Source organism: Canis lupus, chromosome 12, assembly GCF_011100685.1.
Source record: "Canis lupus familiaris isolate Mischka breed German Shepherd chromosome 12, alternate assembly UU_Cfam_GSD_1.0, whole genome shotgun sequence".
NCBI classification, from domain to species: domain Eukaryota; kingdom Metazoa; phylum Chordata; class Mammalia; order Carnivora; family Canidae; genus Canis; species Canis lupus.
In genome coordinates this window covers 4,173,682-4,188,320 of record NC_049233.1, presented here as the reverse complement: position 1 = coordinate 4,188,320, position 14,639 = coordinate 4,173,682, and the positions used below count along the sequence as shown (strand labels likewise).

General features: G+C 38.9%; 1 protein-coding gene across 1 annotated transcript; it reads right to left on the bottom strand.

Moving 5' to 3' along the window:
* Positions 1–240: 240 nt before the first annotated feature.
* On the bottom strand, positions 241–14,638 carry SNRPC (small nuclear ribonucleoprotein polypeptide C). Its single transcript, NM_001313863.1, has 6 exons — positions 14,538–14,638; positions 14,117–14,159; positions 8,905–9,013; positions 5,074–5,163; positions 3,424–3,528; positions 241–588 (listed from the first exon to the last, which is right to left on the bottom strand). Exons 1-6 carry the CDS (start codon positions 14,543–14,545, stop codon positions 464–466), a joined length of 480 nt encoding a protein of 159 aa, NP_001300792.1. The 5' UTR covers positions 14,546–14,638; the 3' UTR covers positions 241–463.
* Between the last annotated feature and the right edge of the window lies 1 nt (position 14,639).

Genomic DNA, 14,639 nt, shown 5'->3' with positions numbered 1-14,639 from the left:
TGTGCTGTTGTTTTAATCAACAAAAAGTTCTACAAGTGTTAGATTTACCAAGTCTTGCACAAGAGAACTTTACTAAATAAAGGCAAGTTGTCCAAAAGAACCACTATAGCTAAGGAAAAAGAATGTCATGTGGAGGGCATGCTGCAGAGATAATGTGCTAGAGAAACACAACTGAAGTACTTTATCTCTTTTATAATACACAAGGAATACAGAGGAGAGAAAAAAGGGAACATGTTTTTAACTAAAACAGTTGACAATTTTATTTTCACATTTCACAATACAAATGAAAATTGCCTTTTTTTTTTTGTCTCACTACTCCCCTGCAAAAACTATTCTCAATAGGAAGGGGAAGCAAGTCTTCCTTGTCATGCTGTTAGAAAACACCCAGAGTCACAGCACCATGATCTCCTGGTGAAGTAGAACAAGTAATATAAAATGAATATAAAGAGGTTCCTGTCTCTCCTTATCTGTCTGGTCGAGTCATTCCTGGCCGAGTGGGCACCATCATGGGACGAGCAGGAGGTCTCATCATTGGGGGCCCAGGCATCATTGGCATATGGCCTCCCATAGGTGGCCTCATTCCAGGAGCTGCAGGACAAAACAAAGAAAAGGAAAAAAAAAGTCAGAAAATATTACTTATGAGCAAGCTTGATGGGACTTCAATTAAAGACAAAAAAGTAGGCCCCCCCCCCCGCAAAATGCTGAAAGAAAGACATACTTGACAGAAGAAATGCAACAAATTCATCACATCTGTAAATTAGTTAGACATTCTCAAACAAAAAACAAAGGTCAACAGAAGAACCATATGGGAATCATGATATAATGATAGTAAAGGGGGAAACTATTAATAGACTGCTTTTCAGAAACCACCAGGGATACTAGTTCCCTACATTGACCTTTTCTCACTCAGGGAAATTCACAACTAAATCACATGTTACTCAGTCAGCATTTTTAATCAGTTCTATTCACCATAAAACCAGGAGCTATTTCATGAATGTACACAGGCACGGAGGACAATCTTACCACTAAGCGTTTGTTCGGAGTTGTAGGAAAGGTGAGCAGGAGGCCCATGCTGAGAACCTGTTAGTAACCATACTTAGCTCAAGTCAAGAAAGATAAGCAATAATGTGATTTACAACAATTAGCACACACACAAAAATCTGGTTTTCTAATGCATTTTAGAAACTGTTAAGGAATTTTTTGAGGTGTCCCATCAATATACCAGCCAAATATATGAGCTAGGGAAGGGAGGACAAGATGGGGAAGAGCATAGGTAGCTTCACAGATATTCTACTTCCTCAGCTGAGTGGTGGGTTCACGGGTATTCATTTTATTATTATGCCTCATAATTTTCAGGTCTTCTTTTAAATATAAAAATTTCCCTAATTACTTATTAAACCATTTTAATTAAAGGCTTGCAATAAATGGTTCAAGAGAAAACTATATTCAAAGTCAAATACAGTCTTATCATAAAAAGTAAAACACAAGTATATGCAAAGACAAAACAGGTACAGAATTTTTTAAGATCAACAGGAACAGAGAATACTACTAAACTTCTAAGTATCTTACTTTAAAAACCCACTATAACATAATTCATATTCTGCATTTCCTAGAGGAAACTCATCCAGGCCAAAGATTGAAAACAAGGCACCTGAAAAGTTGTTTACTTTGGTCTCCACAGGGCATTTACTTGTAATTAATTGCCAACATTAGCAACTACTAAATCTAATCACTAGTAAGCAGTAACTCTAGATTCTTTTTTTCAACTTATTATGGAAATGTTCAAACATAGACAAGAATAGAAAAAAAAGAGTATAAAAAACATCCATGTACCCATCATCCAGCTTTAATAATTATTCACTCCTGGCCAACCTTCTATCTTTTTTTTTTTTTTAATTTTTTTAATTAACTTATTTATTTATGATAGTCATCAGAGAGCGAGAGAGAGAGAGAGAGAGAGAGGCAGAGACACAGGCAGAGGGAGAAGCAGGCTCCATGCACCGGGAGCCTGATGTGGGATTCGATCCCGGGTCTCCAGGATCGCGCCCTGGGCCAAAGGCAGGCGCTAAACCGCTGCGCCACCCAGGGATCCCCCCAACCTTCTATCTTATACCTGCCCACCCCCAACTACTTAATTATTTTAATTTAAATAATCTTATTATTTTATCCTGGCTGAAAACAACAACAAAATACTCAGGAGAACTGGCAATACCAAGCCTGCATTCTCAAATATCAACCACAGGCTGAGGCTGAGTTTCTAGAAGCCTTCTTTAGGTGTGTCATGCATTGACCAGTTGACCACATTCCTAACCCCTCAAAGAATCTGAATTTGTGATCCTGATATAAGAATGCAAAAGAAGCCAAGTCACCTTGTTTTGGGTTCACAAGGCAGTAAGGCAGGAGCTCTTATGTAGACTCTCCTAACATCTCTCTAAATGATACCCACAGTAATAAGCACACTGAATGCTTCTGGCTGGAAAGCTACTCTAATACTTTTGCACCTTGTCCAACCAGTTGAGTTGTAGGTTTCTTATGGGCATTGGATTTACTCTAATTACATAATTTATTCTGCAATCAATAAAATGAGTATAAAAAAAGAACTGTTTCCATGAAAACTAAGTAGATATTTCAAAAAACTCAAGTAAATCATCCCAAAAAGTGCTCACAAATTTAATGGATAAGAGGATCATAAAAGATCAGAACTAGACTGCCTCACAAGGGTTTTAACATTGAAAGAAAATTAAAAAAAGTTGTTAAAGAATATATTATGGATATGGATTATTGATTTAGGAAAGAAATATATGAAAAAAAAAAGGGAAAAAAATATATGGTGCTTAAATCAGTAGCCTCATTTTCAAAGCAAAGGCCCTGACCGGCTTTCAGATAAATCTGCAAACTAATGTACATTCTTATTTATATTAAAATAAAATGTTTGAGGTATCTTTACACCCTTCCTGACTAACTACAGTGCTAAGGCCCTCTTCATATACTAATTTGGCTTATTTAACCAGCAAGATTAAATCAGCAACAAGGTAGCTCTGCTCTAGATCAAAACTGAAAAAAGTAGCAGCACAAGTATTTACCTACCGTGCCCTTTATCCACCCCCCCCACCCCCGTTGGAACAAACTCATTTACTTTTTTCTCCATTGTAAATGGCCAAAAGTCAGGAGGAGGCAAGTAAGCAGTAGGGAGGAAGAGAAGAAAAAAAAAGGCAGCTTTATCCTGGTTTTAGTAGCATAGGTCTTTGGGTAGCATTCAATTATACTGATAAAACAATTATTTCTTTTCATCATTACATATTCACCAAATATAATTTGTTGCAATAATACTAAACCTATTATTTACAATGAATTAAGAATTACATTTAAATGGAGAACTGAAACACAATGGAGCATCCTAAAAGGAAAGAGATTCAAACTCACCAGGTCCCACTGGCATCATCCCAGGAGGAGGAGGGCCCATCATTGGCATCATGGGAGGGCCCCCCATATGGGGGGCTGGCATCATACCAGGGCGAGGAGGACCCGCTGGAATATCGAACGAGGGTGGAGGTTAAGATAGGCTTACATATTAATATTTTTTTTCTCTTCTATGAAACTAGTTGGGCTTCATGGTCCTGTCCAAGTTCTGGAACAATAGACTTCTTATGGTTTCTTTTATAACAGTAAAGCCACAAAAATCAATATGCCACAAAACTTTAATCACTTTATGTCTAAAAAACAAGAATAAGACTGTCTAGACAGAAGTATAAAATGAAGTCAGGTTCTCCAGGTTAAAAAAAAAAATCCCGAAAATTTAATGTTTTAAATTCCTTTTTAAAAAGAATTATGAGAATTATTATTAATATTCTAAGCATAATTATTAAGAATTATGCCTTCTATAGAGTTCCTGTCAAACTAAAACCAGAAGTACCTAATTTCAGATCTGTTTTTCAAAATATCAAAATATTTAAAATATTCTTTAGAAATATGAAAATGGGGATCCCTGGGTGGCTCAGCAGTTTAGTGCCAACTTCACCCCAGGGTGTGATCCTGGAATCCCAGGATTGAGTCCCTCATCAGGCTCCCTGCATGGAGTCTGCTTCTTCCTCTGCCTGTGTCTCTGCCTCTCTCTTTCTCTGTGTCTCTCATGAATAAATAAATAAAACCCTTAAAAGAAAAATCCTTAAATTATGAAAATACTTAAATTATGAAAAACATATGTAGAGATATTCTTGACGAAATTATTTACAACAATTTGGAACTTAAGTGTCCAACAATATGAAAATGGTGAGGCTAATTATGGTACATTAATAGTATAGATTATTTCACTACTAAAAATAATGGAGTTGGGTGCCAGCTAGCCAAAATACAGAGTAGGACAGAGAGGTGACCTGAGAGCTGTTGTGACTCAAGCAAGGCCTAACCTGTTCCCAGGATGGCGTAAGTACATTAGTGGTCTAGTTACATTAGTGTGCAGCTACTATAAACAGACTACTCCAATGTTCATATCCATGGTTACTTACAGGACCAAGTTTAGGTTTTTGAATTCAATTACAGTCTAAGCCCTCCCAGGAGATCAATGAAACTTATAGCCTAGTTACTCACTCTTCTGTCATTCAGAAACAAAAACCTTCACAGAGAGGAGAGGCCACTCTCCACTCCACTTTCAACTGTCCAATTCTTGTCCAATTCTTGTCTTTCCAAAGGAATATATATTGGTCCCAGGTGGGTTAGAAAATAAAGACTGAAGAGTTTTAATCCTCCAGTGTGGGGTTCACAGCAGTAAATAATTTAATGTACTCATCTATACCTTTTCATATTTTAGGTCGTCTAATCACAGAGACAGTCTGACCTTTCCACTGAATTTCTCAGATCCACATGGGATGTCACAAATACAATATCCTAGTAATAACCTGATCAGAAGGCAACTCTGATGATATTTCAGAAATGATACCACTGAAGTTGTTTTTTTTACTACCTATATATTCATTCAATAAGCATTCAAAAGTCAACTGTAAGATAATCTAACAAAATCAAAGGATAATCTCCCCCCTTAAGTTATGGCTGTTAAGATAAAAACTGTAAACTTACGGAGACTGGGGGGAGGTGGGATCATTGCCCCTGCAGGAGGAGGAGCAGAGAATGGAGTAGGAGGTATCTTTCCTTGTTGAAATGCAGCGGCTTTGGAGAGAGTGAGATAAAAAACACCACACGGTAAATAAGAACTCAACAACCCAATTGATAAAATAACACTTTTCTTTTACATCTTTAACGGTCTCTTGGGTAGCCCTGGTGGCTCAGCGGTTTAGTGCCGCCTTCAGCCCAGGGCAGGATCCTGGAGACCTGGGATCGAGTCCCACATCGGGCTCCCTGCATGGAGCCTGCTTCTCCCTCTGCCTGTGTCTCTGCCTCCCTCTCTCTCTCTGTCTCTCATGAATAAATAAATAAAATCTTTTAAAAATCAAAAAATCCTTAATGGTCTCAATTATTTCACTTTACCTACAGAGTATTCATTTAAGATTATTATTTCATGGCCTCTATAGTTCTTAAATCAATCATAGAAATTCACCAGCAAAAATTACAATTGATTGGTTTATTGATTTGGGTTTTTTAACCTATTTTTATTTAGTCAGCATTTCTATGGCTGAATTATCAACAGGAGAATGGAATGAAGACCTCCAATCTACCAGTGTCTAGCAAAGAGACGCAGTCATCTTTAATCAGTAGATGTGGTTTACAAACAGTGTGAACCATTCACAGTTTTATTTGAAAAAGAGTGTGTATCTGCCCAAAGGCCAGGCTTTGTAAAACTTCATATGTTGGTTTAGGTTTGAAATTAATATACTGAGCTAAGAGACATAAAAAAGAAACAAAAAAAAAAAAAAAAAAAAGAAGAAAAAAAAAAAAGAAACAAAAATTTTAAAGCAAGAGCCTGCCCAGAAGGAGATTCTGATCTGAAAAAATATCTAATACAGACAATATGAGGCACAAATGAAAACAAAAGAAACTGAAGATATTTTATATATAGCTTTACAAAGAAGTCACGCATAAATACTAAAATATATACTCAGTTAACTATACTGAAACTAAAATTAAGAAATAAATTTTTTAAAATTTTATTTAGGGTATCCCTGGGTAGCTCAGTGGTTTAGCGCGTGCCTTCAGCCCAGGGTGTAATCCTGGAGTCCCACATCAGGCTCCCTGCATGGAGCCTGCTTCTCCCTCTGCCTCCCTTCTCTCTCTCTCTCTCTCTCTCTCTCTCTCTGTCTCTCACGTATAAATAAATCTTTAAAAAAATAAAATAAGGGGATCCCTGGGTGGCGCAGCGGTTTGGCGCCTGCCTTTGGCCCAGGGCGCGATCCTGGAGACCCGGGATCGAGTCCCACGTTGGGCTCCCGGTGCATGGAGCCTGCTTCTCCCTCTGCCTGTGTCTCTGCCTCTCTCTCTCTCTGTGTGTGTGACTATCATAAATAAATAAAAATTAAAAAAATAAAATAAAATAAAATAAAATAAAAAAATAAATAAAAATTTTTTATTTATTCATGAGAAACACAGAGAGAGAGGCAGAGACATAGGCAGAGGAAGAAGCCTGCTCGCTGTGGGGAGCCCGATGTGGGACTCAATCCCAGGACCCCAGGATCACATCCCAAGCCAAAGGCAGGAGCCCAACCGCTAAGCTACTCAGGTGCCCCAATAAATAAAAATTCTAAATGAAAGTAAAATATAGGGACTCCTGGGTGGCTCAGCGGTTGAGCGTCTGTCTGTGGCCTGGGGCGTGATCCCAGAGTTCCAAGATGGAGTCTTGGAGGCACCTGCTTCTCCCTCTCTCTGTCTCTGCCTTCTCTCCGTGTCTCTCATGAATAAATAAATAAAATCTTAAAAAGAAAAGAAAAGAAAAGAAAAGAAAAGAAAAGAAAAGAAAAGAAAAGAAAAGAAAAGAAAAGAAAAGAAAAGAAAGAAAAAAGAAAAAGTAAAATATACACTCAGAAAGCTATTCCTAAATATAAGCCCTTTCCAATTCAGTGCAATCTGCAGTCCAGTCCCTTTCTACCCGACCAGTACAACGTAGGTCAAATTACTCAAGCAAATCACTGCCAACTCCTAAAGGTCAGATCCCAAAAAATGACCTACAGTAGAGATTTACATAAAGCTAGCCATTCATATGCCTCTGAATAGAGCCTGTGCTCTATAGGGGATCATAGCTCAACAAAGGCTTTTCCAATCAAAATGTCACTTCCCACACCCTAAGCAGAAGAACAACTTGTAAAGATTGAGGAGTAGACAGCGGACTCAAAGCCAACATAATCATGGACAGCAGCACATGGTGTCCCTGATGGCTTGCCTTCTCTCTTCCATAATCCATCAAAAACATTTACTCATCCTAAATTCTTTTGCTTCATACAGAAAATAAGTAAATGAATATAATTCTAACCTTTAATACCAAAAAATTTCTAACATATTTTCAAATAGAAAAAAAAAGATTACATTATAATATATTTTTTTCTAATGAAATGGGACAATATCTGAGTTTACTCCTTAGTAATCCAGGATGGAGAAAGGGAGAAGATAAAAGTATTCTCAACTATGGGCACTTTGACCCCCTGGGGACACCGGGGAATGCTTGGTGACATTTTTAGTTGTCACAACTGGGAACTGCTACTGGGAACGAGTGGGCAGATGCCAGGGCTACTGCTAAACATCCTAAAATGCTCAGGACAGCCCCACAACAAAGAATTATCTAGCCCCAAATGTCAGCAGTGCTAAGTTTGAGAACCTACATTTATTTCTTTATTTTTTATTTTTTTTAAAGATTTTATTCATGTATTCATGAGAGACACAGAGAGAGGCAGAGACACAGGCAGAGAGAGAAGCAGGCCCCATGCAAGGAGCCTGACGTTGGACTCGATCCCGGGACTCCAGGATCATGCCCAGGGTGGAAGGCAGGCACCAAACCGCTGAGCCACCCAGGGATCCCAAGAACCTATGTTTAAACAAAACAAGACTGTTACAACTAGGTGATGGAAATCAGGGGTGGGGGTCAGCCATGGGAGTCTCATTCATTAACCTTTCTACTTTGAGATTTTCCATAAGCTTTTTTTTTTTTTCCTTAAAATCGCAACACCATCAAAGCCCACATTTGCCTGCCAGCTCTGAATAACTAAGAAAGGCCATGTGTCAAACACACCAGAATGATCTAAGATAGAAATGCAACATCTTCTGTCAGTGTCTTGAACTCAACTAGCCTAAACAAAAATTTCCCTAAATAAACAAAAAGAGGAGCTCCTGGGTGGCTCAGATGGTTAAACATCTAACTCTTGATCTCAGCTCAAGTCTTAATCTTACGGTAGTTAGTTCAAACAAGTGTTGGACTCCATGCTGGCACGGAGCCTACATAAAACAAAAGAAAAAGAGTATGGAATGTCCGACAGAGGTCAAAACATACTCAGATCATTATGTCATATCCATTACTTCCTTCTTGACTGGTTATCTTTGTCAGAACTATAAGAATAAGAAACTCAAAGTCTCTCAGACTCTCTGAAGGTAACGATAAACCCACCTCCACCTTTTTCTACTATAAAAAGAAAATAGTTCTAAAAACAACGATCACTACAAAGGAGGTTTCATACAAATTTGCTACAAAATCTAGTCCATGTGAATAAAGAAATATTAGGTAACTCATTCTCCTCTGCCACCATTCCTAATCTAAGCAATACATTTTGCTCTAATCTCAATAATATTAATGTGTTCCTATATTCCCTGAGAAACCGACAACCTTCTAATCCTTTTGTTCAACACATCAGAACGCTATTTATCACTCAGAATGAGTTGCTTCTGTGAAAAACAACAGAGAGACGGGGATTTGAGAAAGAATGGAACCATTTTACCACATCAAGAACATCAGAACAAGACACTGAAATGTACTTGTTTTGTCGATCAGGCTCTGAGCCTGCTCTTCCATCCATTTCTGATAGTAGTCTTTCACATTCTCTTTGTGTTTCCTACCACTGCAGTGTGTCTTTCTCACAGATGGCTGTAAAACAAAAAGGTCATTATCAGTCATAGAAACAAGTTTTCCAAACTAGAAATTTTATAAACCCTTTCCTTTACATAGGTGGCCTGGGTACCTTTAGCAGCTTTAGCTGGGTGCTAAAGCATCACTCACAAACATTATCCAACAATGCACTGTGGTCATTTAACTACTATGTCATCTAAACCAGAGATCAGCAAACTATGGCCTACGGGCCAGCCACCTGATTTTGTAAAACAACATAGTAGAACACAGCCACATTCATTTATTAAGGTACTATCTATTTCTTTCCTCTACAAGTCATCAAAACAAAGATGATATGGTCCACAAACCTAAAATAATTACAATCTGACACTTTAAGGAAAAGTCTGCAAACTTCTGATCTAGAATATGCCTTTTGATGCTCTAAGATTATCCTATAGCAAAATAATATAGTTTATATATATTTAAATTATACTGTTTATGAGAATATCGTCTTTTAAATGACTATGGGTCTAGAATACAGACTATGTGAGTCACATACAGACTTGTGTCTCTAGCCCACTAATCCTTTTGTTCTTTAACAGTTTTACTCAGGTAGAATTGACATTAAGATAAACTCCACACATTTAACCATTGTTAACAAGTTAACATTTATTTAACACTTACTACATGCTAAACACCATGCTATTTACTTTACAAGCAGTGTCTCAATTGTCATAATAATCACATGTGCATGGTACAATGGAATGTTAATCAGAAAGAACCAATCACTGAATCACACAATTATGGACAAATCTCAAAACTATGCTCAGAGGGGCCTGGGTGGCTCAGTCAGTTAAGTGTTTGACTTTGGCTCAGGTCATGATCTCAGGGTCCTAGGATTGAGCCCCACATGGGGCATCTCACTCAACAGGGAGTTTGCTTGTCCCTCTGCCCCTTCCTCCACTAGTGCTCGACTGCTTGCTAATAAATAACCTTTAAAAAAATAAAGCATGCTTAGCAAACAAAATGAGGTACACAGACTAAATACTCTAAGATTCCATTCATATAAAGTTTTAAAACCAGTAACACTAATCTTTCATAATAAAACCCAAATCAACTGGGGCCAAGGGTGTAGGGGACTGACTATAAAAAGACACAAAGGAACTTTCTGGGATGATGGAAATGTCCTGTATTTCAATGTATACACTGAACTGTAATTATTTGCCAAATCATCAGACTGTATGCTTAGAATGTATGCATTTAATCAAAATATAATTCAATGAAATTGATTAAAAAATCACAAGCTTGGGATCCCTGGGTGGCGCAGCGGTGGCAAACGCCTGCCTTTGGCCCGGGGCATGATCCTGGAGTCCTGGGATCGAGTCCCACGTCAGGCTCCCTGCATAGAGCCTGCTTCTCCCTCTGCCTGTGTCTCTGCCTCTCTCTCTCTCTCTCTCTGTGTCTCTCATGAATAAATAAATAAAATCTTAAAAAAAAAAATCACAAGCTTACTATCTTCAATTTGTGCTTAAAGACTTGTCTGATAAAACACAAAGCTGGCAGGGGTACCCGGGTGGCTCAGTGGTTGAACGTCTGTCTTTAGCTCAGGTCGTGACCCCAGGGTCCTGGAATTGAGTCCCACATCAGGCTCCCCAACAGGAGTCTGTCTCTCCCTCTGCGTCTCTCATGAATAAATAAAATCTTAAAAAAACAAAACAAACAAACAAAAAAACCCAACTAGCTGGTAAGTAGCAAACGAAGGCCTGGAGCCCAGATCTTACTCAGATGCTCCTCAGGGCTGCCTAACTACCTCCTACTGATAGATCCTCTCTTCATAGGATTGCTTCACTAGAACCAGGTATGACCAATATCACATGAACAGAGACTGTCTTTTCATGGTCTACATTTCAAAATATTGTTCCCTGACTCCTCAATGACTTATTATGTAATACAACAATGAGGCCTTAAGCCTAATAACAAAATCATGCCTAAAAGTCAGCAAAAACTCAGAAGTTGCAGCACTGATTGTTTACTGCATATCAAAGTCCACCACAGAGAACCGGTTCAATCACTATGGAATTTTACTACATTCACAAACTATCATGTTAGGACAACAATATCACAAAGGCACCTGGCATTTCTCACAAAGAGACATGCATTTTAAAGAAATATTCTTCAATTCTTCAATTCTCTAAATGCTGGCATTAGCAGATAAGCTATAATTAGCCTACTCGCTATATCAGAAAATGATGATGAGGGGTTTGACTAAACAAAAAGACTGGGGTTCTTTTTTTTTTTTAAGATTTTTATTTGTTTATTTCATGAGAGACAGAGAGGGAGGCAGAGACACAGGCAGAGGGAAAAGCAGGCTCTATGCAGGGAGCCCAATGTGTGACTCAATTCCGGAACTCCAGGATCACACACTGAGCCAAAGGCAGACACTCAACCACTGAGCCACCCAGGTGTCCCAAGACTGGGATTCTAAAGGCAAGCTACCATAATACCAACTTATTGGAGGAGTCCCATCCAGGACAAACTATAAGTAATATTCAAAACTATTATTCCTTCAAGAGGGACCATCTTATTTCAATATTCCACAAATGAATGCTGAACTACATCTGACCAAGTGTTAGAATTCCAAATGAAGTAACAACACAGAAATCATGGGCTAGGGTCCTTGAAGCTACATTTCAAGAGGACAAGATGATCAAAAGTTCTGGTTTAATTAGGTTTCTGCAGAGGCAGCAAAGTATAGAGCTGTAGTCTTCAAGGTGCAGCTCACGAGCATCTAAGGGTGTCTCAGACCCACCTTTTGGGAAGATGTGCAAGGTCAAAGTAGTTTCATAATACAAAGACATTTCTTTTTCACTGTATTGACAATTCCAGATGATGCCAAACTTCTGGCACTTTAGAATGACCTGAGGCAATGGCAACCCAATTCATTAGGGATTATTGTATTTTTTCAACGCTATGCACTCACAGGGGGAAAATATCCAGTTTCATGGAGACTGTCCTTGCTGAAGCAGCAAAGTTATTAATTCTATCATACCTACTAATATATAACTGTTATATATACTCTTGTGTTCATGTCTTTTGAATATTCTGGGTGAAAATGAGATATACAAAGTACTTCAGCCACATGCCAAAATATGGAGCCATTCCAAAGAAAAGCAGGAATGTAAATGGTTCAAGTTGTAAGCTCTACCAGCTGCCTCTTCAATGGAACATTTTTATCTGACAGAGCTGAGACACAAACTGGAAATTTAAACTTCTTAGAAATAAATCAAGTGAGCCTGTCACTTTAAGGAAGCAATTGGTACTATTTACTGCCAACAATAAAATTTGAGCTTTCAAACAAAACTAGAATTTTATTTTATTTTATTTTAAAGATTTATTTATTTATTCATGATAGACAGAGAGACAGAGACAGAGAGAGAGAGAGAGAGAGAGAGAGGCAGAGACACAGGAGGAAGGAGAAGCAGGCTCCATGCCGGGAGTCCGACGCGGGACTCAATCCCGGGACTCCAGGATCATTCCCTGGGCCAAAGGTAGGCGCTAAACCGCTGAGCCACCCAGGGATCCCCAAAACTCAGAATTTTAGAAAACCTTATTTACTACCATGAGCTTGTCAGCTTCCTAATACTTAGGAAGTATTTTTTTTATTAGATTGTGACATTAATGTGAATATTTATATTACATAATCAAATGTGTCAACATTTGGAAGACCTGTAAAATTGAGTGAACCAATATTCCAATATTCATTTTCCAATTGACCAAAGCATGTTACAAAATCATGTCTGGTAAAATATTCACTCAAAGTACAAGACAGATCAGTGAAATTTGGTGGGGGGGGGGGGGGGGGGGGGGGGGGGGAGAGAGAATCTTAAGCACGCTTGATGCTCAGCATAGAGCTGGACACAGGGCTTCATCTCTCACAACCCTAAGATCATGACCTGAGCCAAAAGAGTCAAACACTTAACTGACTCAGGCACCCACGCATCCCCAGATCAGTGAATTCTGATGTAACAGTATGAAAAATTTGATATGGTTTCAAGAGCCCACACTGAAACTAGTTTGGATATAGTAATATAAAGTATTAAAGAATATCCACAATTATCTAAAAAGGCTAGTAAAGTACTCCTTATGCTTGTGCGGTTGAAGTCTTCATACAATTCAACCAAAATATAGTGCAACAAATTTAATGCAGAAAAACCCAGCTGTCTTCCATCAAGTCAGACATTACAGAGGCTTGCAAAAAGATTAAAGCAATGCCATTCTTCACACTAATTTTTTTGAAAATTGCTATTTTTCACTTTTAAAATGTTATTTGTATTACAATTAAAGCGTCTGTTAATACTACTTTCAAATGAATCAATAAGTATCTTAAGTTTTAACTTCAAATACAACAAATATTAATAGCTAAACCAATATAACTCATGTAACTGTTTTTTTGTTTGTTTGTTTTTTAATAACCCAGTAATTTTTAAGAGTGGAAGGGACCAAAGAAGTTTGGGAACTGCTGGCACAGAAGCCCTGGACTTAGACTGCTTAGGCTAACCTTTTAGCTCTGTACAACTTCCTGGTTTAGCAACACACCCAGTCCTGTATCCATACTCTGCCTCAGTTTCCTCCTCTGTAAAATGAAGATAATACTAACTTATCATAAGCATTAAACAAAATGATATATGTTATGCATCTGGAACACTGCCTGACACACAGTAAATATTCGATCTTAATTTTGGGGGGCAGCTTTTAATCAAATCAAAGGACAGTACTCAGGTTTCAAATCTAGGCATTTCTTTCCAGTTTAGTCAATCAAATGTGTGAGTGCCTTGTCACAATCAAATATTTGAACTTTAGATCTCCCTGGAATTTTCACTTGTCATAAACTTTTTTCACCTTCAATTTTCACCTTTATTTTGGGTCTCAACTGAAAACACCAACCGCTGGAAGACTCATAACTACAAATTACGAAAACAGTTACAGGAAGGATGGGGGAAAAGAAATCCAGATTATTTTCTCCAAGCAGACGCACTTAAACTCCCACAGGATGGAAAGCACAAATTTACACCTAAAAAATAAATAAATACATCTAATTTGTCACACACAGGTGCTTTGAAAATGAAAAGAGACGCTACTTACAGAGTCATGGGTGAGGTATGTGTCGCAGTAGTCACAATAAAACCTGGGAAGAGATAGAAAGCAGAGAAAAAGAGAAGACGACAGCCAGTTAACAGAGCCCACCCACCGACGTGCTGTTCAATGAACGTAAACTATGAAAAGATCTACCCGCGATTCCAAGACTTCCGACAAAGCGACCTGACACAAGCTGGATGGGGGGGGGGGGGGGGGGGGGGGGGGAGGGGAGGGAGGGGGGTTGCCTTGCGCGGAGTCGACCTCCACATTCCGAAAGACGGCAGCGTCTAGAATTCCGGGGCTCCCTCGCCCAAGCCTGCCGCTCTCCGGGAAACCTCAAGAGCTAGAACCCGCTCTCCACTCCCCCACTGGGCCACAGTGATTGCCCGTGAGCGCCAACACCCGCAGATTCGGGCCCCCGACTCACTTAGGCATGTTGCTCTGCAGGCCGTTGGCCACTCCGTCCCGCGCCGCCCGGAAATGACGCACACAGCAGGCGCCGACGCCGCGGAGCTGACGCGTCAAACGC